At 54.2% G+C, this 25357-nt stretch overlaps 1 protein-coding gene across 3 annotated transcripts in view; it reads right to left on the bottom strand.

Moving 5' to 3' along the window:
• The window catches only part of ADCY1 (adenylate cyclase 1), a 125781-nt gene that overhangs the window by 60815 nt on the left and 39609 nt on the right, over positions 1-25357 (bottom strand). For all 3 annotated transcript variants that reach the window (XR_007479120.1, XM_012537851.3, XM_049714660.1), the window contains exons 3-5: positions 24853-24971; positions 21139-21250; positions 6401-6528 (exon numbers count right to left, since the gene is read on the bottom strand). Coding sequence is in view for 2 of the 3 variants with exons in the window: in XM_012537851.3 (XP_012393305.2) it covers positions 6401-6528; positions 21139-21250; positions 24853-24971 (359 nt within the window). In the remaining variant the exon portion in view is untranslated. The remainder of the gene's footprint in view (positions 1-6400; positions 6529-21138; positions 21251-24852; positions 24972-25357) is intronic.

Here is a 25357-nt window from a genome sequence, read left to right as displayed (position 1 = left end):
ACTTTCCTCTTCTCCCCAAAAGCAAGAGATTATTTAATCTTTAAAAAGTCTGAAGCATGTTGCTGAGGAAGCAATGTCGGGACTGGCTGGTGTGCTCCAAGGGACAGAATTGCAAGGAAGCCGTGAGGGCGGGGAGGGGGTCGGCCACGGCGCCCCCAGCCCTCCCCACCCTGGGCGGGTCCGAAGGTGGCCCCGACCGGCACGTGTGTTGGATGGGGCTCTCCGGCCGGTGGAGACATTCCGTAGCAAGAAGGGCTGGAAGGTGGAGCTGAGGCTCGGGGACACAGAGGCCCCATGATTAGGACGTCAACTGTGAGAGGGAAGACAGACTGGGAGACCAAAGGCACACAGGGCCACGCTGCCACCACCCTCGGGCAGCCCGACATGGACTACCCACCCTCCATCCCCTCTCAACAGCAGGTGCCCTGTAGTCCAACCACATCTAGACCTGCCCCCACAATACAGCAGGTGCCCCGAGCCTGTGAGCAAAATCTCAGTCCTGCCCCAAGTCTCAGGGCTGATTCATGTGCATCCCACCCTGTTCACACATAACATAGGCCCAGCCCGGATGCTGCAGCCAGGAAGCCCTCCCAGATCCTTCACCACAGCAAACCCACCCCCGTCCCTGCCCAGACCCTTGTCACTCTGCTTCCGCTGGGTGAGGCTCCATCAGAGACTACTGTGTCCACATGGCCACATGGCCGGGCTGGCTCTACTGACCAGAGGCTTGGCGGACATCCTAGGGCCCTCCCAGAGAGTGGGCTGCAAGCATCCTGGGAGGGGCTGCCCCAGGCCATTCCTCACCTGTGTCTTGTCCCAGGCAGCTGGGACTTCCCACCTACCCCACCCGCGACGGCTGCAAGCTGTAACAGGGCTTAACCGCTGGACAGATGCATTCCGGCCACAGCGCCCGCCACTGGCCCCTTGGGTTTGGTGTCAGCCCAAGGGAGAAGGAAGGCGGTAGCTGACACCTCCTGCCCTGGCTTAGCTTCCACAGCCCACCTGCGTCCACAGTGTCCTGACTAGCCCCATCCCACCTGGTGGTCACTGCGCGTGAGCCTGCCTCCACGCTCGGTACCTGGAAGTCCTCTGTGCCTGGACTGGCCTGCCGCCTGCTGACCCGAGGCCATCCACAAGGGGTCCTGGCCACTAGCTTCCCAGGGCCTGGTGTAACACCGGTCCTGGACCCTCCTGAGCAAACGGTGTGGAATGAGATTTCAGTTCCCCTCGCCCACACAGTTGCTGACCACCGCCAGCTCGCTGCCCTCCAAGAAAAAAACCCTTAATCTAAAAGACTAAAGAAAGACGAGGGGCTTCAAATGATGAGGAAATGAAGAGACTGGGAATCTTCATCTGAAACAAAATGAATGCCACCAGGACACAACTTAAGTCCACAACATCGCAAGGAGGTCGACAGAGAAGGAAAGTCCCGAAGCCCTGGCTCACGTGCCTCTGACAGCAAAGGAGCCTGTTCTGTGCAGCAGAAGAGAGGACAGAGCTGGGCCGCCCCGCGGGAAGGCTGGGCCTTCCCCAGAGACTCTGAAACTAGCATCCCCAGGGACTCTGAAACTATCCCACGATCTCTTCCTAGCAGGTTACTGATGCGTGATGCCCTTACTAGTGATCCACGATTTATTCATCATCATAACAGGAGTAGCAGCATTAAAGAAGCAAACACTTACACCCGGGGTGCGCCTCGGGCTGGGTCCCCAGAGCTCCACCTCCCCAGCCTGGCTCGTGCACACTCGGCTGCCTCAATGCCAACGTCCTGTCCTCAGATCAAAAACTGCAGGCTGCGACCAGGAAGGGACAGGATCTGGGGGGCAGGGTAACCCCATTTGTCAGCAATGCCACAGCATGCGTGAGGCTCACTGGACCCAGTCCACCTGCCCTACCCTGACTTCCACTTGCACACCGTTCACCCACAGCCTGGCAGGGCTTCCTGCCAGCCAGGAGTCCCTGCCACGGCCCCCTGCCCCGAGCGGCCTCCGCTCAAACCTCCCCCCCATCCCAGCCTGTCTTCTAACCAGGAGCAGTTCTGCCTGCAACTGCTCGCGTCACCCACCGAGGGCCTGTCCCCCAAAACCATGGCACACGAGGGCCCCAGAGGCGTGCCGAGACACTGCCTTCCCAGCTGGCCCTCGAGCCCAGCCTCACCATCCTCCGTATTCAGGGGGCCAGGCTGGACCGTAGAACCAGATACGTCTACACAGGGTCCCGGGCATCCAGCTTTGATAACCTCAGAAGCCTGCGTGCCACGAATTCACAATAAAGGTTTTGTGGAAGCCTGACTGTTCACATATCTTTACTACCTATTTCGTTGTATACACTTTAAATGTGTTTTTTTCCAATTTTAACTCTTTTTTCATTCGTTTGCCAATCGCCAGTTAAAGGTACTGAAACAACAAAACTAAGGTTTAAAAAAAAATTTTTCTTAATTCACAAAAAGAAATGAGTTCGGGAAAGAAGTAAACTTGCAAAAGATGTTTTTGTGCATTTTAAGCATTTCTACTTCTGCAGTCGTGGAAGGGCAAAGGGCAGGGGGACTGCTGCGACCCACGTCCAACCTTCCTCAAGGAGGCCTTCCTGTCCCCAGTGTGCAGGGCCTTTGCCAGCCTCCACCCAACCTGTGCAGCCCAGGACACTCCACCAATTCGCCCCGTCTGTCACCCCTTCGAGCAGGCTCTCAATTGGGGGAACAGCAGACGTGCAGTGAGCTGGACAGTCACTTGTAGATAAATCCTGCCTCAAGAACTGTCTCACTCTAGATTACCAACAAGGACCTACTGTACAGCATGGGGAACCATACTCAGTATCTTGTAATAACCTGTAAGGGGAAAAGGTCTGAAAAAGAATAGATATACATATATATGTGTAACTGAATCGCTCTGCTGTACACCTGAAACTAACATAACATTGTAAATCAACTATACTACAATTTAAAAATTGTCGGGCTTCCCTGGTGGCGCAGTGGTTGAGAATCCGCCTGCCAATGCAGGGGACACGGGTTCGAGCCCCGGTCCGGGAAAATCCCACATGCTGCAGAGCAACTAAGCCCGTGCGCCACAACTACTGAGCCCGCGAGCCACAACTACTGAAGCCCGTGTGCCTGGAGCCCGTGCTCCACAACAAGAGAAGCCACCACAGTGAGTTAAGAAAAAATTGTATGAAAAAGAAAGAAAAGAAAAACAGAAAAAAACAAAAAACCTGTCTCACTGAAGAGCGTTTGCCAAGAACTGAGAAAACTGAAGGACGGGGAGGACCAGGCCTCCAGAACAATCAGAAATGACTTCTGTCACTCGGCCATCTCTTCTCATTCGACCTCCAGCCTTGGGCTGCTCCAGCCTGGGCACATCAGGTCTACCCATAACCTGAGCACAGGCAAGCTGGCCTTATCAGCTCAAAGACGGGTCAGGGAAGGAAGAGCACATGTCATTTACTTCTACTTAACTCAATATAGTGAACCAAAAATACCCAGACCACAAGCAAAGCCACGTCTGGATGAAGTATTTAGCAAAACGGTACCCTGCTTGTTTGGAGGTCTGATTCGTGATTTGCTAATACCTGTGACGGGCAAGGTGCTCCCCGTGGAGTGGACAAACCCCGTTCCTGTAAGTGCACAGAATCCTGATGCTTTGGAGCCCAAGGGAGGGACAGCGGCAGCTCAGCTGGCTCCCTTTTCTGGGGGTTAATGAATTGATGACCGCAGTGGCTGGGGACCCAGCATCTTCCGTGCCAGCCCATTTAACCTGGGATCCCATTTAATTCCCACAACAGCTCAGAGATGCAAACACGGTTTCTGCATGTCACAGCAGAGAAAATCAGGGATGCGAGGAAACCAAAGCATCACCTCAAGGATGGGGAACCAGGAACCCAGGGGGCCTGTCTGCTTCCTCGGGCAGGAAGCCCCCAGCCCACTCAGGAACAGCTGCATCTGGGGACTGATGACCTGAACTCAGGAAGCGTTCTTGTACCAGACTAGAGGAGCAGTTTCCTTGGGTCTGACCTAATATTCAAGGCCTGACAGAGGGAAGCTGGCACTGGGGTGCAGGAAAGGGTAGAGGCACAGATCTCACATGGGCAGCACACCCATTGGTGGGGGGGGCAGGATCAGGCCTGGGTACCCTGGGGAGGGGCCGCAGAACTTACGGTCAAAGACCCAGGTCCAAGCAGCACGACACCACCAGGAGTCCTGGAGAAACCTCCCCAGAACCTTCAAGGTCAAGGACTAGCCCCTGACCACCAGGACGCAGGGCCTGGACGTGGCCACGAGGTTGGTCCCACTGCCCTGGTCTCTGCCAATCCAAGCTCGCTCAGAGCCCTGGATGTCATGAAGCCATCACTCCCATTTTTCAGATGGGGAAACTGAGAGCCAGGGTCACAGCTCTGCAGGGGCAAGACGAAGCCAGTCACCACACTTGCTGGGCACGTAAGGCTCTTCCCACTCTATCTCCATTCCTCCCACAGTCAGGTGCCACCTGGCCAAAACTAGGAATATATAGATGACTTTAAATTATTATTAAAAATCACACCAACAACAATTAACATGTGGTGTTTTTTTAAGAGCCCATTGCACACCTTAATGAGGTCCACAGTTTGAAAGGAGGATCTGATTTGGGTGCTGCGGGCTGATGGGGGCCAGATTCCCCCAAGCAGGAGCCCAGGGGGCCTCGGGCACTGCCACTCCACTGGGCGGGGGTTCAGAGCCCTGGGACTCCACATTCAGGCTGCATTCTTCACTCTGTCTTTTACACGGAGCATGGAAAATCTTTCATCTGTTTTCCCCGTAGAAATGAACTTTCTACCAAGTGGAAAAAGATCATTCCTCACTTCTTGGCCAGGGAGAAGACCCTCGACCCCTCCGGTCTCACACAAGGTCAGGGCCGGTCTGGCTGCACGCCTGCCTGCCCCTGCCCTTGCAGAGGTTTCTTCCTCGGTTTTTACAGATTCCTTCTTCCGCTCCTCTCTATCCGGCGGCAGCAGCGCTTGACCCACACACGTCGGTCCTGCACTCACAAGGGTCGCAGTGGATTGCCCTGTTTTCTGAAGCGAGCGACCCTGGTGGATGTGCTGCCCGCAAAGCATCCGCCTGAAGAGGGAGCTGACAACAGTGGTCCAACACCCCTACGGTGGGGCTCGCGCATCCCCCGAACCTGAGCATGAGAACCTGAGACGCACGGCGTCTGCACGAGATGCTTCAGGAATCTCATAACCTTGCCAACCATCCCTCCAGCCTTTGGGTGTCCTCTGTCCACTCAGGTCCCCAGGCCTGCAGCAGACCTCTCTGTGGCCCCAGCAAGGGACATCTCGGCACCACAGCCTCTTCTGCTTCCAGGTCACCCACGGCACTGTGCCCACGACCCAGGGCCACCTCTGGCCTCCCCAAAGAGCAGGCCGGTCAACAACCAGCCTCTTCTCCAGTTCAGCTTTTCTCCAGAGCAAGGGCTGCATATTGAAATCACCTGGTGGGGGGGGGCGGCCCTTTTCCACCCTCAATCCTAGACCACAGCCCAGACCAGCTGCCACTGGCTCTCCGAGCAGAGCAGGCCTCAGGGATTCGACTTGCCCAGGCAATACCGACACACAGCTCCTGGCTCCTGAGAAGCGGGGTACCAGGCCGAGCACGCTGGCGAGGTGCTGAGCGCCCTGCTTCTGCACACAGTGTGCAGGTGTGTGGACCCCGCAGTCTGCGTCGCAAGGACTGTGCAGCTGAGCCTGCCGTTCATCCCATCGCGTTCCATTCTCGTGCTATTACTTCTCTGCTCCCAAGTGTGAAACCACGGCAGGCCCTGGTGACCCCATCTCACGGAGCTGAAGCCATCTCTCCAGGCTGTCGAGAAGCCGGGATGTGGCTCTAAGCTCCGCCCACCAGCCCAACCTCCCAGCTCCACACCCTCCTTAACTAGACGGAAGGCTCCCACCTCCTCATTGCCTGACGAGGGCTATGAGGGTGGCTAAGCAAGGAGCAGGCCAGGCCCCCAGTGTTCCAGAAATACCTGCTCCACCCCACCCTCTCTCCACAGAGAGCCCCTGACACCTGGTCACCTGCCCGCGTGGACAAGCACATGGGACTCCTTTTCAACTGGAACGCGGCCGGATTTGAGCCAACCCTTTCCCACAATCAACTCCTTGAACATCTTATCCGGCTAAGCGCGAAGGGTCATTTCTTTTGGCCTGACTAATGCATAGCTGGCAATACCCTGGATCACCGCGGACAAAGAAATGCAGTCCCCACAAAATGCAAAGACGGCAATCACAGAGGCAGAGCTGCACAGAGCAGGCGGGACTCCTCCACCCAGCACCTCGCCGCCTGGCTCTGGGTCTCCGCAGCCACGGCACAGGTGACCCACCTCGGACACACTGGCCAGGACAAGGCAGGCCTGCACGGCAGGGCACTCACGTGATGGTGTCGATCATGTCCAGGCCCATCTCCACGCAGCAGTGGGCGTGGTCCGTCTTGGGCTGAGTGAGGCCGGACACGCAGTAGTAGCAGTCTCCCAGGATCTTGATGCGACGGCAGTGGTTCTCCTTCGGGCGAGAGGGCAAAGGGCACGTTAGTGACGCACCTGGGGCTGCCCGAGCACCTGCACCTCTGCCACCACCAGGTGTGCTGACCGTTGAGCTCAAGGCCCGACCCAGACCAGGGCCCAGGCGGCTCTCCCACAGTCAGGGTACCTCGGGAGGGCAGGTGGCCCCTATATGGCTGTGATTAGGTCGCCTTGGGGCACCCCACGCCGTCCCCGCTACCCGCACTCAGCCTCTTCCCACGCGGGAGTCCGCCTCCCCTGCCCTTCAGATCACCAGGCCAACCCCACAGGCCCTTCAAGGTGGGGAGGTCACCCCATGCCTGGGAGCCAGGTCCTCTCCCCAAGGAGGGGCCCCCTCTCCCAAGAGGGGCTAATACAGTCCCCGTCCTCGGATCACCATGTGACTGGCCCTACTGGAACATGCTAGACTCCTTCGCCAGCCCGGGAAGGCAGGCCACACGCATCTGAGTGCCCGTGGCCTAACCCAGAGTCCAGGTCCACAGGCCGTGTGAGCAGCTCTCCCCAGAGAACCACCAGCCGGGGCCTGAGCCCAGACCTCACCACCCACGGGGAACACCTTGGAGAGTCCTCCGACACTGCAGAAGGTCTACTCTCGCACTTACACAAAGGTGAGAATGCCAGTGCCCACCTCGCCCTCGTGTTGAGGACAGAGAGACACATCAGACGCTTACTGCCACCTGTCCTGCACCTGTCCTTTGGGGTCAACTATGATTATGATGGTGACTGTCAGTTTTATTTCAAGGACAGCATTAAAACGGCAGTTTTAGAACATTTTGTTTACAACACCCCTTCAAACCCCCCCTAAATAACTGAGGACCTCATAAAAAGATTTCACGTAAGCAGGTTACAGCTATGGCTATTACCACATGAGAAGCTACAACTGAGAGATTTTTTAAAATGTATTAAAGCATTTAAAGTAACAATAGCAAATGCGTTATATATTAACATAAGTAACACTGTTTGAAAAAGTATGACATTTCCCCAAACAGAAACAAATGAGAAGCAAGGCATCGTTCCCACTTTTGCAAGTCTCCAGTATCTGTCTTGACAGGAGACAGCTGGATGCTTTGTTCTACCATTCATGACATCATGTTTCCTGAGCTTGTGCACGTCTGTGAAGGAGATCAGCCTCACGCAGCCTGTCCGTGGATGAGACGGACCTCCCAGCCCTCGGGACGGACAGCCCCCCGGATGGTCCTGTAAAGCCCAGAGCTCTGCCGACCCTACTCTGAGAACACATTCTACAGCTTGTATTTAATTCTGCTCTTTGGTTTCTTACAAATGAGCCACCTCCTGCAGGTTTTCTCCAATGCTGTGAATTCACACAGTGCCCTGGGATGAGAATTCTCAGCCCTCACCACCCACGGGTTCACACACGGCCCGCACTTCTTCTGCAGGACGCTGTCCACTGGTGCAGAGGGTCGGGGAGGAACAAGGGCCAGCGACCCTGCTGCTCTTCTGAGAGATGGCCCAGGCCACTGAATGGCTGGGTGCCCAGCTCCCCCCAGCCCTGGGCCTCCCTCAATGTAGGGACAGTCAGTCAAAGGGGAAGAGAAGAGCAGTCACTTCCACCTGTCGGGTGGTCTCTGGGGAAACCCAGTGACCGGGTCTTCCCCATGCTAAGCCCCACAAGCTCCCCCTGTGGACAGGGAGCTGGCCTCAGGGAGGTCCAGGGTCCAGCCACTCATCCTTCAAGAGACCAGGGGCAGCCACTTAACCATTAAGACACCAGCCTCCTGGTCTGCAGAAGGGGTTTGTTTCCCAGCGTCCCACGGGCAGGCCGTGCCGGGGCTGACTTTTCCCGTGACAGAGTCTGGGAGCCCAGGGCCTGGTGCAGACGTCCACACCACAGAGCCCCTGGGAGGCAGCCAGCCAGGCTTCTCCAGGCTAGCAGGCAGCCCGGGCTCTCTTCTGGCACCTCTAGAGTGTCCGTCCTCACCTGTCCCCACCGTCACTGCCAGGACACACCGTGCAGGCCAGCGAGGGGCAGCTCGCCCCATACATCTGTGCCCCGTCTTCACAGTCGGGCTGCCTTCACTAGACCCGAGCGCCCAGGATGAGATGAGGGTCCACTGCCAGGGGCGCGACCCTCCCCAGGCGCAGAGACCCTCGGTGGAAGGCTCATGATTCCCGACTCGTCCAGCCCCCTCCGAGCTTTCCATCTGGTGATCCAGACCCCTCCCTCTGAGGAGCACGCACAAGCACCTGCCCCACGTAGGCAGCATTCTTGCAGAAGATCTCTAAGGTCACCAAGCCCTGATTCTGGGGACCTCGAGGATGACAGGTATTCCCCACCCATCAGCATCTCCGTGGGACGCTGAGTGCGGGTGACTGCGGACATACCTGCATCCCCCAGCTTGGCTCTGCAGAGTTCCCAGCCACCTCCAGGCCCCATAACCCCAGCCTTGTGACCCTGGGACTGGAAGGTGCTCGGTACAAGGTCACTGAGCGGGCAGGTGTGCGTGCGCGCTTGTGTGTGTGTGTGTGTGTGTGTGTGTGTGTGTGTGTGTGTGTGTGTGAATGGGCCATAAATCCTACGGGCAGGTCGTAAGTGGCAGTTGTGCCGTCAGATTTCAAGGGAAATCAGAGGCCGTGGGTGGGGCTGCCCCCCAAGCAGCCACCCTATGAGCCCGACTGTCATATCTGACACAGAGACTCAAGAGTGGCCGCCACAGAAAAGGGAGTCTCTGTGGGGCTGGCCGACCCCTCAGGACAGGAGGTGCTGAAGGACCCTGTCGTTGTAAACTGTGATGAATGCAAGTGGTGTCCCTGGCGAGCCTCAGGAGTGACCCCTACGCCCGGCAGGGCTGCTCTCCAAGGCAGGACGGGGCATCTAGCAAGTGACATCCAGGCCGCGGGCTCACAGGTAGATGAGGCCCACCGCATTCTGGGGAGAGCCAACACACGCAGGGGCATAACTACAGCCCGCCAGCGACACATGTGTCGCTGGCGACCATCCTGAGACAGTCCCTCCCGGGCTCAGAACAGACTGGGGAAGTGAAATGCTCACCCGTCCCCTTGTTTTTTAATCTCAACTCTCCTGACTGTTGTTAACAAGCTTAAGAGACCAAACAAACGATGTTTTCCATTGCTTTTGGTGCTTTAGATAACAACATCTTCCCTGTAAATACTGAAAGCCAGCGCCTGGAGTTCCCCCGCAGGGAGCGTTTGTGACACCTGAACAGCTGCTTCGCGGCCAAAGCAAAGAAAGAAAACGGAGGAGGGCCGGCGGGGCTTGCTTGGAAGGGACAGGAGTGACAGGACATGATGGACAGAGCCCCCTCAGAGCAGCACAGAGGCTGCCGGGGGATCCAGGCAGGAGGGTCTCCTTTGCTTCCCAGGTATGGTCTGCAGGCCCGCTGGTCAACTCTGGACCTGGCTGGCCCTGCCCGAGAGGATGGCAGAGACTCCCACACTCAAGGGCTCTGTGACCCTGCCCGCCCAGCCCTGGACCCAGGAAGAAGCAGAGAATTCAGTGGGATCTCAGGAAGAGCCACTGCAGCTTCAGAACCGGAAAAGGCCCAAACCCCTCTGAGGCCGGCTCTGAAACAGCGGGGTCCAGAGAGGTCAGAGGCCATCATGTGCACCCCACACTGCAGCTGGCTTCTGGGAAGGCTGGGGAGCTCCCAAGACCTGGTGGCACCCCTGTGGGAGGGGAGGTGCAGAGAGAGAGCTTGAAATGACCCAGTGACTGCACCTGAGCCCCAGGTGACTGCACGCAAAACCAAACGGCCAAGTGGTGTTAACCTTGCACGGCGCTGGGCCATCAGTGGGAAAACCAAATAAGAGATTTTAGAAAATGTTCCTTCTAGGACGCTGTCTCAGCGTTTAACCTGCTGCGTCCGCACAAAGCTGAAAAGAAATGCACCAAGATATAAACCACGGCTATCGCTGGAAAGTAGGACACATAATCATTTCAACTTCCATTTCCACAGATCGTTCCTGCAGTTCCTTTTACTGAGTCCCACGTGCTCCACCCACTGCAACAAGGACCACGGACATAAGCGAAGGGAAGAGATGGGGACCCTGTGCTCCGAGGGCTTCCTGCCCATGGGGAGGGACCACACAGGAGCAACAGAGCTGGAACCCAAGAACGCACATTCATCTGTCCTACAGCAGAGACCAGCCGCATTAACTCAGGACCGGAAGTTTCTCCAGCCTCAGCCACGCCCAAGAGACATCAACGGGCCCCACTGAGGCACACTCTCCAATAATAAATAGTCACATGTACACCTCTGCTCCTGGTGTCCAAAAGGAACAGTGGAGGAGCAGCCCCAAACAGGGCACAGATGCCTAACTGCACAGGGCGGGGGGCGATGGTGGGGTGGGTCAGCCCTCTCTCCACGTATCTTGCCTCAGGGTCTGCATTGTGGGACAGAGCCGTGCAAATAGTTGATGTACTTAAAAAAGAAAAATTAAATTTAGAACAGCAGTGCCTAAAAATAAAACCAAAATGAAATAACTGGGAGCACGTTAGTAGCACAATTCACAAGTGGTTTCACAAGTGGTTTCACAAGTGGCAGGAAAACACGTATTTGACTGGATATCTAGTGGGATGTACTTCAAGGGCAAGGTAACGAGAGAAACCACTAAAGAAATCTTAGATTCTATTCAATGGTCTTATTGTGGGGAATAATATTGGTAATGCTATTTTGAATCAACTGTATATAAAAGGATGAAACAAAAAAATTCTATTACTGTCATTAGGGTTTCCAGCATCAAAGGAAAAGGGACACAAATTTAAGAATCACAGGAGTGAAGTTAAGTGAATTGGAAATATCAATATGAACTCAGAATTCATTCATGAATTTTTCTTTTTCTTCCATGTCTGGCTCCTGTAAAGTCCCAGGACCAGAGACCACCCAGATTACAGGCTGGAAAAACCATTTCCCAAGGAAAGAAACTAGGGCTTCCGGAAAACGCCGCGTCTGTGAGGCAGGACCACGCTCAGAGGGGACGGGCTGAGTCAAGAGGAAGCAGGAGGCAACCGCACGGCTCACCCCTTCGGAGGGTTCTACTCCTGAAACTTGATAAAGAAACGAAAAGAACCAAGCATGCACTGAGGATAACCCAAGAGCTGAGGACTAAATGTGCTTCGTTTTTAAGGAACCACAAGCTAATAAATGCAGAGGAAACAACAGGATCCGAAAACTACCACTGTGGCAACCAGAGTGAACACCGATGGGCCGAGTTCGCCAGGCAGCTGCTGTGACCCTCGGGTGCAATGTCATGGGAGACGGGTAACAACACGGGAACCTCAAACCCACACGCCCTGGAGGGAGGAGGCCAGCGGGGAGGGGTGCACTGGGGACAGCACTGCGCTCCAGGGAAGGGCTGTCAACACAAATGAGCGAGCCCAGGATCTAAGGCAGGTAGAGAAGGTCTGCTGGTTCAGGAGAAGCACAGGACACACCCAGCCTTGGGGCTGAGCCGCCACAAAAGGCAGGAGGCTTAACAAGGAAAAACCGAAACCAAGAAACGCTGGGCATATCCACGGAATACGGTGTGTGTACTCATCCAGGTTTTAGTTTTCTGTATCCTATGAAGGTCTGACGTCTCGGGGGCCTCGCTGGCAGGGAACGATGACCACCGCGCAGGGCTGGCTAATTCCCGGAGACAAACAACGGCTTGTTCCAATTACACCGGCGGATCAGAGGCCACGTCTCCTCTGCGGGCTCTCACACTCCGGCCACTGTCCCCACCCTAATCACCAGGGCAGGGACCAGACCGCAGGGAACACCGACAGCCCAGAGCCCTTACTATCCACACTGTCCAGCCCTGCGTCTGCTTGCCCCCTCTTCCCGTGGAAACGCCAATATAGCCCCGCCCTGCTCTCCCAGCCCCCTCTGCAACCTGGGCGCCCGGTGGTCCCCTGTGACCTTGGATGGCCTGGTGTGTCCCCTCCTCTCGGGGACCATGAGTGATAGAGCATCCTTCTATGCCATTAGCCTCTGTGTCATCACCCAAGGGTACAATCCAGACACACGTCCACCTCATGTGAACCCTGACTGGAACAAACCAGCTCTGAAGAAGAGACACGTCTGAGACGAGCAGGGTGACCAAGCCCAGAGCCAGACTCAGGACTCTGTGACTGCAGTCAGTGCAATTGGGTGCGACAGGGGCCTTGAGGTGGTGCTGGCCATAACATGCTCAGTGGAAGAGCTACTCACCAAGGATGCAAGCGTGCTGCGCGGTGCTGGGCAGGACCTGGGGGGGAGAGTGCAGACCAAACAAGACTGGCCAGACGTTAGTTACTGTCGAGGATGGGTTGTGGGTGCCGGGGGAGAGGGCGTGACGTTATTGTCTCTACCTTTGTGCTTGTGTGAATTTTCTAAAACCTTCAAGGGCAGGGTTTACATCTGGCTTATTCATGCTGCACCCCTATCACCTAGGACAATGCTGGCACACAGTAGGGACCGGGGAGCTGCTTTCTGAAGCCAAGTATGAACACGTGCCTCCCTGGTGATACATGGAGGAGACACGTCCTCCTCCTGTGCACGGCACTCAAGGGGCCCGTTCAGACTACCCTGCCTCTCCCTGTACCGCGGCTCCCCACTCAGGCCTCAAGTGAACCTTGCTCTCCACACCACCCTCCTCCCTCTGCCTAGAGCACATCTCCCCACACAGGGACCTGGGCCACCGCAGCTGCTGAATGAAGGTTTCCTCCCAGCAGACAGGGTGTTGAGTTTCTACAGGTGGCCTGATACGAATGACAGACTCCTTCAAATTCCAAACATCTACTGGCTTTTCAAGAAACAATATCTGGGGCTTCCCTGGTGGCACAGTGGTTAGGAGTACGCCTGCCGATGCAGGGGACGCGGGTTCGTGCCCCGGTCCAGGAAGATCCCACATGCCGCGGAGCAGCTGGGCCCGTGAGCCATGGCCGCTGAGCCTGCGCATCCGGAGCCTGTGCTCCGCGACGGGAGGGGCCACAACAGTGAGAGGCCCGCATACCGAAAAAAAAAAGAAAAGAAAGAAAAGAAGAAAAAATATCTATTCCCTGCTAATCAAGGGATAATTAAAGAAATCCAGGTTCATCATCAAGGATGCAGAAAGTTCAGAAAATTAAAAATCACAACTCAGCAATAACCACAGTTATTCTGGGATATTTCATTCCAGCCTTTTCTCTCTGGCACTCACATAAGTGTGTGCACACACAGTGTGAAAATTGGGATTCTACTCTCTATGTTATTTGATCACTTAAAATCGTTCCTTTGGGTCAGTTTTCCAAGCTGAGCTCTGGTGACAGCTCCACCGCCACCCCCTCCAGGCTGTGCTCACGATGTCTGTTTACATCCTGACCACACTCTAGCAAACATCTCATTCAGCAAATCCTGGTTTTGCAAAATTGGCTCCAGGTCTCCCCACCCGAGCTGTAAGCACCCTGGCTGTAAGTTCTCTGACTCCGTCTTTGTGCTCCAGCACCCCTTGCCCGACAGCAGGTGCACAGGTGGCTTTGCTAAAGGAACACCGTCCAGCAGAGTCACAACTGACCCACGAGCACGTGTCAGGCCTGAACGCGGCCAACTCTGCGCAGCTACAGGACCAGGGTGTCAGAGCAGGAAGGCCTGACCCTCTGAAATGATCCTGAGGACAGTCTCCCGAGGAGGAGGGATGAGGGGGGACAGGAAGGATGGACCTGAACACACACCCGAGTAGCTCGGAATTGGGTAGGGAGCTCTGCCCTTGGACCAGCTTCCATGGGTCCCTTTCAGAAACATCCAGAAAAACACAAATAACTGAAAAATAATGTCCTCACTGACACAGGTCATCAGAGTCATCTTTCAGGAATTGCACCCCCTACACTCTTGTCCAGGAGCCCCTCGGTGTCGGGTCCTCACGGGCCAGAAAGGCTCACGAAGCGTCCGAGTTCAGGGATGGCGCAGACTGGCCAAGCCCAAGGGCGGGCATCCCCAGGGAGAGCCCCTTAGCAGACTCTGAGCATCCCCACGCATGCTCGGACCAGAGAGGGGATGCCTCCCGCACTTGTCCGCGCTCGCTAACCACCCATGACGCGTGTGGGTCAGCCTCCTGGCCCCGGGCACCACCAGCACTGTCCTAAATCCAATGCATCCCCATCCTGTGCCAGGCAACCGCCACCTCGGGACTGAGAACTGACAACAGTGCGACAAGCTCTCTCTGGAAACAGTCCCTGAAGGATTCCCGGGGTCATGACCAGAGCTAAGGACTGTGTTCTCATCTGCCTGTCACCCCTGAGGAGGGGGCCACAACCAGCCCAGGTGGCCTTGCGGATAAGAGGACAACCGAGACTCAGGCTCGTCTCCATAGTGGGCACACCAAGGACCCTCCACGCTGGCCCACACCTCCCGAACCAGCCAGATGGACGTCTGCTTCTCCCGGCCAGTTCGTTTTCCCGCAGAGAAAACTGATCCAGAGAAGGGCCCCGTCCCCAACAGGTGGCGGTGGAGCAGGGCTGAGCCTGGGACAGGGGCTTCTCCATAAACCCAAAGGGTGCAGCCAGTTGCCAAATCCACACGGAGATCAGAGCAAACACAAATCTAAAATGGATCCAATAAATGGGGGAAAGGTCAAAAACATAGTGCACATCTGTGGTCATCAGCCGTGCATCAGGGTAAATAAAACGTCAGCTCCTGTGGAGACTAAGACAAACACGCTCTGTGTTTGTTTAACTGCCCGGCAAATACCTTTGTAAAGGAGGATGGGTTTGGATCCCTGGGGTCACCACACCCTCCTCACCGGGCCCTTGGACACAAAACAAGCACATGTGAGAAAAACATGTCCAGGTGCTCATCAAAACAGGACACCAGCAGATTAGAACGAAAATATGTTTAAAACCCACAACATCCATGCACAAAAGGACAGAGAAAGAAAGCAATAAATTAGAAGGGAATGAGGCCATTTTAATTTTGAGCTTCCTCACAGTCACCTCAATGAGAAGGAAGAAAGATCCGAGATGAAACCATGATGTCTGAGCTGGAAGCTGCACTGGATGGTACGTGGCAGGTTAGACGCTGAAGATGCAAAGATTAGTGAACCTGAAGGCGCAGCAGTAGAAACTGTCCAAAATGAAACAGAAAGAAAAAGAACCCCCAAAATAAAACAAGATCATCATCCTGACGTGGGTGAAACTGGCGTTCCTGAAGGAAGAGGAGGACGGGCATAGAAAAGTATTTGCAAAACGGTGACTGAGGGTTTTTCCCCAAATATTATGAAAACTACAGATGCGAGAAGCTCAATCAACTGCAAGCACAAGACACCTGAAGAAAACCACAGCTAGGCACGTCAAAATCAAACTGCTGAAAACCAGCAACGAAGAGAAAATCTTAAAAGCAGGCAGAGAAAAAAGACATTTCATACAGAGGAGCAAAGAGCTGACAGAAGACTTCTTGTTGAAAACAATACCAACGATGACAAGAAGAGCAGCATCTTTAAAGTTCTGGGGGAAAGACCTTTGCACCTAGAATTCTATATCCAGCAAAAAAGAAATTCAAAAAAATAAAGGCCAAATAAAGAGTTCTTTCAGAAATATAAAAGCTGAAAGGATTTGTCACCCGCAGGCCCACACTGCAAGAAACACTAGAGGAGGGCTTGCTTCCCTGGGGGCACGGTGGTTAAGAATCCACCTGCCAATGCAGGGCACATGGGTTTGAGCCCTGGTCCGGGAAGACTACACATGCTGCAGAGCAACTAAGCCCGTGCACCACTACTACTGAGCCTGTGCTCTAGAGCCCATGAGCCACAGCTACTGAGCCTGTGTGCTGCAACTACTGAGTCCAGTGCCTAGAGCCTGTGCTCCACAACAAGAGAAGCCACCGCAGTGAGAAGCCCGCGCAACACAACAAAGAGTAGCCCCCGCTCGCCGCAACTAGAGAAAGCCCGCGCGCAGCAATGAAGACCCAATGCAGCCAAAAATAAATAAATTTAAAAAAATAAATGTATAAAAAAAAGAGAAAAAGAAACATTAGAGGAATTAAACAGAAAAAAAAGATAAAACGTGGAAATATGCCACACGTAGACCACACAAATGAGTGAAGCCCATATTCTGGGCCATAAATTTAAGAGGATTCAAATTTTAAAAGTATGCTCTCCAACCACAATCAAATTAAATTTGAAGTCAAAAACAGAAAGATCTTTGCAAACTCCCTCAGAAAACAAACGTCTTAATAATCCATGGGTCTAAGAAAAATTAAAGGGAAAATGATAAAGTATTTTGAACTGAACACAAATAGAAACACAACATATCAGAAATTTGCTAAAGCAGTACTTCGGAGGAAGTTCACAGCATTAAACACTTATATCAGAAGAGGAAAAAAGATCTAAAACACAATGGTCTCTGCTGCTACCTTAAGAAACTACAAAAAGAAGAGCAAATGAAAACCAAAATAAGCAGAAGAAACAAAATAATGAAAAAAAACATAAAGGAAATTAATAAAATTGAAATAGAGATATATGAAACCAAAAGCAAATTCTTTTTAAAAAATCAATAAGACTGATAAATCTGTAGCCAGAATGATGAGACAAAAAGAAGACACAAATCACCAAACTCAAGAATGGGACAGGTGCCATTACCACACATTCTACAAATATTAAAAGGATAACAAGGAAATAGTGTGAACAACTTTATTCTAATAATTTTGACAACTTAGGTTAAATGGGAAGACTCCCTGAAAGATTATAAAACACCAAGCTCAGTCAAGAAAAAAATAAATAACCCGACGAGACCTACTGAAAGTAATTGAATTTATAGTTAAAAATTTCCACAAAGAAAACTCCATGCACCAGTAAATTCTACCACACATTTAAGAGAGAAATCATACCGATTCTACACAAACTCTTCCAGAAAATTGAACTGGAGGAGATACTCCCCAACTCTTCTACGAAATCAGCATTACCTTGATACCACATAAAAACAACATAAGAAAAGAAAGCCACAGACTAATATCCTTCAGGAGCATAGATGGAAAAAAAAATCTAAACAAAAACTTAACACACATGTACACACACGTACACCTACATATCCTCATACGTATTAACTCGTGTACACACGTGCACACATACACATGTACAGAGTTGCATGCATGTTCATGCACACTCAAGTATATACAGTGCGCTCCCATGTACACACACACTCACATACATTTATATGCACATGCTCATTCACATGCGTACACATACACACACCTAACATATCTCTTACTCCAGTCAACCCACCATGAGGCTCCAGTGTGTGCAGCACCTGTTCTCTGGAGGGTGTGCACTTCCCTTGATAAAAGTATCTAATCCAACATCTCAGACACTAGGAAGTGTCCTGGTGAAAGAGCCTAGTAGTGAATAAAAGAGAAAATCTCTTACGTACCAACAACCTGGACAACCTAGAAGAAATGGATAAATTCCTAGAAATATACAACCTACCGATTCAATCACGAAAAAATATAAAATCTGAACAGACTGCATCAGTAATCAAAAACTCCCAATACAGGAAAGCCCTGGACCAGACGATTTCACTGGCAAATTCTACCAAACGTTCAAAGAAGAATTAATACCAATCCTTCTCAAACTCTAAAAGAAAACAGAAGAGGAAGGAGCACCTCCAAATTCATTTTACAAGGCCAGTATTATCCTGCAAGGATGGCACAAAAGAAGAAAATTATCCAATATCCCTGATGAACATAGATGCAAAAATCCTCAACAAAATTTCAGCAAATCGAATTTAACAATACATTAAAAGGATCACACAGCACGATCAAGTGGGATTTATTCCAGGGATGGTTCAACATACACGAATCAATGTGATACAAACACATTAACAAAATAAAGAATAAAAATCATATAGCAATCTCAATAGATGCAAAAAAGGTATTTGATAAAATTCAACATCCTTTCATGATAAAAAGTCTAACAAAGTGGGTATAGATGGAACCTACCTCAACATAATAAAGGCCATGTATGACAAGCCCACAGCTACCATCATACTCACTGGTGGAAAGCTGAAAGCTTTTCCTCTGAGATCAGGAACAAGACAAGGATGCCCACTCTCACCACATTTATTCAACATAGTGTTGAAGTCCTAACCAGAACAGTTAGACAAGAAAAAGAAATAAAAGCCATCCAAATCGGAAAACAAGTAAAACTGTCTCTATTTGCAAATGTCATAATATTATATACAGAAAACGCTAAAGACTGTATCAAAAAACTGTTAGAACTAATAAATGATATCGGTGAAGTTGCAGGATACAAAATCAATATACAGAAATCTGTCACATTTCTATATACTAATAACGAACTAGTAGAAACTAAAATTAAGAAAATAATCCCATTTACAACTGCATCAAAAAGAATGACATACCTAGGGATAAATTTAACAACAAAAAAAGGCAAATTGTAACAATCTGAGGAAACACATGGAACACTGAGACATTCTGAGGGAACGTGTGATGCCCCAGAAGGCCCATTGGACACCCTGCCATGTGCACCCTGGGTGCAGTGCCGACAGAAAGGGGCAATGGATGTCACAGCTGGGACATGGGCCCGAGAGGTGCCCCCAGGGCCAGGGTGAGGGCACAGGCCTGGAACTCAAGGTGACACTCACACCTGCAGCTGATTTAAAACAAGAAACTGGCAAAGCGACAGATGGGAGTTTGTATTCTAGGAAGGAAGAGGACAGGACAGGGAGCCCCCAGATCACACATTTCATCCTGAGAACGAAGACCTGGGTGTTCCCGGGGCACCATCTCCGCCCGTGCTCTCCCACCCAGGGAGGCCCATCTCTCCAGCCCCTGGACGGGGTAGGCCCTGCGTCTGTTCCAGTAGAACACAGCACAGGTGGGGCCGGCCATCGGACTGCCCACCTCTGGGAACGCTACACCCACAAAAGAAGAAAGTGATCACCGGGCTGCATAAAAACTAAAATCTCTGCCCTTTATACAACACTGTCAGCAAATGAACAAACAGGCCAAAGTGGGGAAGAAAATATTTGCAAATCAGGTATCTGACACAGGACCAGCGGAAAATCCGTAAAGACTTCCTGGGCGGCTGGGAAGCAGGTTATGTCCTGAGAGACCTGGAGCAAGGGGGTCTCCCAAGGACAGCAGAGGGGCAGGCGGCACTGCTCACCACGAATCACTGACCAAACTTGGCCCTGATCCTTCGGGGACCATGATGCTGACCTCAAGCTGCTGGGAAGACAGAATCGGACGAGGAGGCAAAGAGCACAGGCCCTCCCGTCAGCAGCAGATGCTCAGAAAAGAAGCCCTGGTGGGCCGAGTGGGACCCTGGTCCAGAAGCTTCCTGGTGAGGGGGGAGGAAGCAGCAGGCCTGAGAAAGCTCCCAAGCAGCACTGTGAGAGCCCCCGGCCGCCAGTCACCCCCTGCATCGGACAAAACACACATCCTGACCCAAAGGCAAAAGGTGCTGGAGGCCCGGGCACAGGCCACGCTCACGCCCTCCCCGCCTCTTCTATGCAGCCCTGTCCGCGGGAGGACGCCCGGGAGGCCTTCTCCCAGGAAGGCGAGGCGGCATGTGTTTGCACAGACCTCAGCCTCGCTCCCGGGAGCAAGGCCAGTGGCCGCGCAGACAAAGGCTGCCAGGGCCTCGAGGACAGGCAGCTCCATGCCCAGCAAAACGACATCACAGGCAGTGTGACCGCTGCTCGCTCTTCCTGCAAGGCAAGAGCAAAGGCCGGGGCCTGGTGTTCTGTGTCCTGCCCAGAGGCCGGTCCGAGTCTGCGGCCCACGCGGTACCCGCCACCCAGCGTCCCTCAGGACTCCTGGCCACTGCATAAGCCAGGCCCAGCCAGGGGTCCTCTCTTCACCCTGTTCACTGAGGGGACGTTCACTCTTCCTTCCAAGAGCTTTAACTGTCACCTCCTCTGAGAAGGAGTCTGACCTCGACAGAATCTGCTGGCCGACCCCTCCCTCCCTCCCTCCCTCCGTCTCATAACCACCCACTCAGGGGCCTCTGTTTCCACCTCGAGCAAGGCTGAAGGAGAAGGTGCACTTGTCCATGTCCTTGTGTCTCCCCCATGTCCTGGCAGGACAGGGCAGGTGGGTGTCGGGGTCCCAGGCCTGCATATGCTGCAAGCGAGGCCGTTAGCCTCGGCTTGACCTCTGCCGGCCTTAGATGTGACCTGTTCCAGGAAGACTTCAAAACCCTGGCGCTCAGCCCACAGCGAGCAAGGGGGCCGGGCATCCTGACACGTCACCAGCTGACCCCCAGCAGGCAAGTTTCAAGCGCAGGCAGCGGGCCCGGAAAAGGGCAGCACAGGCCTGCTCCGAAGAGTCCTCCACCAAGGCCAGCCCAAGCGACACGTGCCACAGGACAGAAGGTGGAGGGCGGCCTGCGCGCAAGACCACGCAGCTCAGCCGGTGCCTCGTGCTGCCGGGGCCCCTCACTGGAGGCGCTGCCTGTGCTGGTGCAGCGCCGTCCTGTCTGCAAAGGTAGCGCTCAGGTCCCAGGGAAGGAACCAGCGAGCAGTGAGGCTGGAACAACGGGCGAACACCGCGTCCCAACCAGCCTAGGTCACATCTCCAACACGGGGATCCACCTGGCACATCGTCACCCCAGGAGCAACTCAAGTGAACCTCCGGACAAAGGGAGAGGCTGCGCTTACCGTGGCCAGCTCGTCAAACTTGCCGAAGAGCTCATTGAGGAGTTTCACCAGCTCCTGGGCCGTGCACTGCGACGCCAAGCCCGTGAAGCCCACGATGTCTGCAAAGAGGATGCTGCAAGACAAAGGGGTGCCCGTTGCCCTCCTCCGCCGACAGACGGACAGGCTCCTGCCACTCAGACGGACGTTACCTTCGCACGTCACCTGAAACTAGAGCCCCCTGCTGATTCCTCAAGCAGCGGAAAAGGAAGGCTCTGCTGTTCTCGTGTCACAGGTGAGGAGACTGAGGCTGGGAGAAGCCGGGGGACTCTTTGGTCATAGAAGGAGGAAATGCTGGAGCCACTCAGAGCTCCTCCCAGGACACAGGGGAGCAGCAGTGACCACCGCATGCTGTCTATATACTCGGCGTCCCCCAGACACAGGGGAGTAGCTCAACGCCCACTAGGCCTGTCCCTTTTCCCAGGGTGGCCCTGTGACGGGGCCGTGGCTGGTGGCAGGTGAGCAGAAGTGATGTGCTCTTAAGGAATGAGCAGCCCTCCTCCACACCTCCTACAGGTGATGCAGGCGACTGAGGCCCAGGCCCCGTCAGAGCCTCACGGGAGTCCTGTGCTGCGCGCAGGGTCACCCCTCAGTCGGCTATGGGGGGGGGGGGGCAACCCCTCTTATATGCGGGGCGTCCGTTTACTACAGTACCTGGGTCAGTCTAAACAAGTCAGTGCCCACCCATAGCACACAGCCGGCATCCTGGATGCTAGAAAGACTTTAAAAGGCTTAAGTAATGAGGACCAAAGCAGGGCAGAGAACTTGTAGGACAATGGAGAACCTCCCCAAGCCGTACGTTTGGGAGAGGCTGGGGTTCCTGACGAGTCCTCCAAGCACCCTGACCCTCCCACATGTGAGGGACGAGGGAGATGGGATCAGGGGCCTATCTCAGGACGAGGTGTTCCACGGAACCCACTTGGGAGAGGCCATGGGGCCTGATCACGGAGCTGCCGGACCAGGGCCAGGTGCCACTTCTGGACCTCTCACCCCAGGGGAAAGAGAGCCCCTCGCTCTTGAAGACACTGCATGGCCAACTTTTGTCGCCTACAGCCAAAAGCACCCTCAGCTGTGAGACTTGGGAAATCACACACATGGTACACTGGAGGGGTTTGTGAGACTTAAACATGCATCTCCAGTTTAAATGAAGAAAGTGATGTGGAATGAAAGTGGTTTGTTCTTTTTACACAATTGTGTTCATATCTTAAAATTCCTGATGCCAGGTCTTAACTCAGTTCTGCATTTTCAATAACACCTCATGCCAGAGAGTAGCGACCCACCTCACAGGCAGGGGCCAGGAACCCACATCTCAGAGAAGCTTCTCCCTGACGAGGCCCTCACCCCACCATGTCAACCACGCCCTGCCCCAGCTTGGAAAGACGCTGTGTTCACCCCATGACGAGCCGAACGTCCAGTTATAATCCTCTATCTGCAGGGCAGCTTTGCCCACTGAGACTGTGAGGGACTGAAGGATGCAGGCCCAGCTTATACACCCACAGCACCGAGCACAGAGCAAGGGGGATGCACACGTGTGTTATGAATGAATGAATGAGTAAAACCTGGGTGTCTAGGGTAGAGAAGTGTCACTGATACTGAGAAGCTAAGAAAAGGGATTGCAAGAGTGGGCGGAGGTAGACAACACCGATTTTTTTCCCCTCTGTCTTGGTATAAAATTCAGGCTTATTTACATCTCTGAGGAGCCACTGTGTTTTCTTCCTTCTCTATAACTAGCCATGCATTCACAGGCCTTCCTCTATCCACGGGCTTCTCAGCCTCTGCCCGTTCACTTCGTTCCTCAAAAACCGACTGAGCATTGCTCACCCCCATGCTAGGAAAGCCCCCAGGGCTTGCCCTGCCTGTCCTCCTCCACTACCTGTGGGAAACGTCACCCCCGAAGCACCCAACGTCCCCCACGCACGCAGGCAAACATGCGTGAAGGATCTCTTACACCCCAGGTCCCTGTCCTCAGGAGCTCAGCATCCGGGGAAGAAAGCTCACAGGCGGGAGGGACAGAGCACAGGGAAGCAATGACATGGGAAGCCGGGGATTCTGCGGGAAGGCACAACACCCACTTCGCGTATGCAGCCAGGCTGCAGCAGTCCTCCCCAGGGACTATCCAGACACACAAGGAAGGAATGAGGGAGGGAGGGAGGTGAGAAGGAAGAAGAAAGAAGAGGGGATTGATTCAGAAGCGCAAATAGCACGTGGAAACTAAGATGAGTGAGAACCATATAATGACTTATCAAAAGCTGAGCGAGGGCTTCCCTGGTGGCGCAGGGGTTGAGAGTCCGCCTGCCGATGCAGGGGACGTGGGCTCGTGCCCCGGTCCGGGAAGATCCCACGTGCCGCGGAGCGGCTGGGCCCGTGAGCCATGGCCGCTGAGCCTGCGCATCCGGAGCCTGTGCTCCGCAACGGGAGAGGCCACAACAGTGAGAGGCCCGCGTACCGCAAAAAAAAAAAAAAAAAAAAAAATGCTGAGAGAGGCAGACTGCTTGGAACTTGAGTACAAGCAGTAAGCAGTGGAGCACAAGTCTCCAGGATGAGAGGGGGTCCTTCAAACCGCCATCTCCTGCCTGAGTGACACTTATGTAAAGTATCAATATGATTCCCAGACAAGCAACACTGTTATCTATTCCAGGTACTTTAAAAGGGAATGCATGACTTAATACAATTCATTGCTTTTTAACAGAATCTTTAAAAACAAACAAGCAAACCTCAGAGTGTCCAGGGAAAGTTGATTCACTCCAAGGGCTCAGTTTCCTCACCTATAAAATGGGAATAACAATCCCTAGCTCCTGGGGCTGCCATGAGATGAACAGAGTGAGAAGACCGCCTACCCCAGAGCCCGGCACCAACTAGAACAATGCTCAGTTATTAACCTGATGCAGGCAAATTCCCAGCCCAACGGCCACTGCCCAAACCTGGCTTAGGAACAGAGCTCCCACCCTTTCTAGCCAACACAGGAAATAGAAGGTGGAGAAATGAGAAAATGGGAAAGGGCAGCTGTGAAATGCATCACCCGAGAAGCCAACACACCCCCCTTGTGGGAGCTGCTTCCCTGCTGGGCAAGTGCTCCCCTGGGCTCCTAACCCACACCTGCTCCCTCCTTCCCTTAAACTAGCACCCTCTGCCCACCTCCTCCATCCCCCCCACCTCCATCACCCCCACCTCCATCCCCTCCCACCTCCATAGCCCCCCACCTCCATACCCCCTACCTCCATCCCCCCCACCTCTACCCCCACCTCCATACCCCCTACCTCCATCCCCCCACCTCCATACCCCCCACCTCCATACCTCCCACCTCCATACCCCCTGCCTCCATACCCCCCGCCTCCATACCCCCCACCTCTATCCCCCCACCTCCATCCCCCCCACCTCCTTCCCCCCCACCTCCATCCCCCCCACCTCCATCCCCCCCACCTCCATACCCCCCACCTCCATTCCCCCCACCCCCACCCCCCCACCTCCATACCCCCCACCTCCATCCCCCCTACCTCCATCCCCCCCACCTCCATACCCCCACCTCCATACCCCCTACCTCCATACCCCCCACCTCCATACCCCCACCTCCATACCCCCCACCTCCATTCCCCCCACCTCCATACCCCCCCCCACCTCCATCCCCTCCCACCTGTGCTCCCTAGGCCCATCGCAGGGCCAGGCCAGTGCCAGCCCTACCTCACGTTGTCGTGCCGCTGGATGTAGATCTTGTGGAAAATCCTCTCGGGGGGCTTCAGGAAGTCCTCCTTCATCTCCATGGCGACGTTCCGGGGCAGGAGACTCATGAGCAGCCGCTCCTGGACAGGAGAGACAGGCCCACGTGACACGGCAGCTCCCCCGACGATTCCTGGACACCCCCAGCCCAGTGACCTTGGTGCCGGGAAGCTGCCCTCCACGAGGGGCCTCGGACCCTCCTCACACGTGGCCGGCACGTGGTCCAGTCCCACGGACCCTCCCAGCCCCAGGTGGGTCGTGAGCAGGCCTGGGCTGTCACCGCACAGGGAACCCGCGCCCAGAGCACTGCACAGGCACCAGCATCGCCTCCAGAACACCCGGCCCGCCCGTGAGCCCCAGCTTCAGTGAGCAGCGGGTCACGGGGAGGGAGTGTCGCTGCCGCCGAGCAGACCTGTCCAGCGCGGCCCCAGCAGGGACCTCGAGGTGGGCTGCGAAAGCACCTGTGCCC

Source organism: Orcinus orca, chromosome 9 (assembly GCF_937001465.1).
Source record: "Orcinus orca chromosome 9, mOrcOrc1.1, whole genome shotgun sequence".
NCBI lineage: Eukaryota > Metazoa > Chordata > Mammalia > Artiodactyla > Delphinidae > Orcinus > Orcinus orca.
This window is presented reverse-complemented; position numbering and strand designations above follow the sequence as displayed.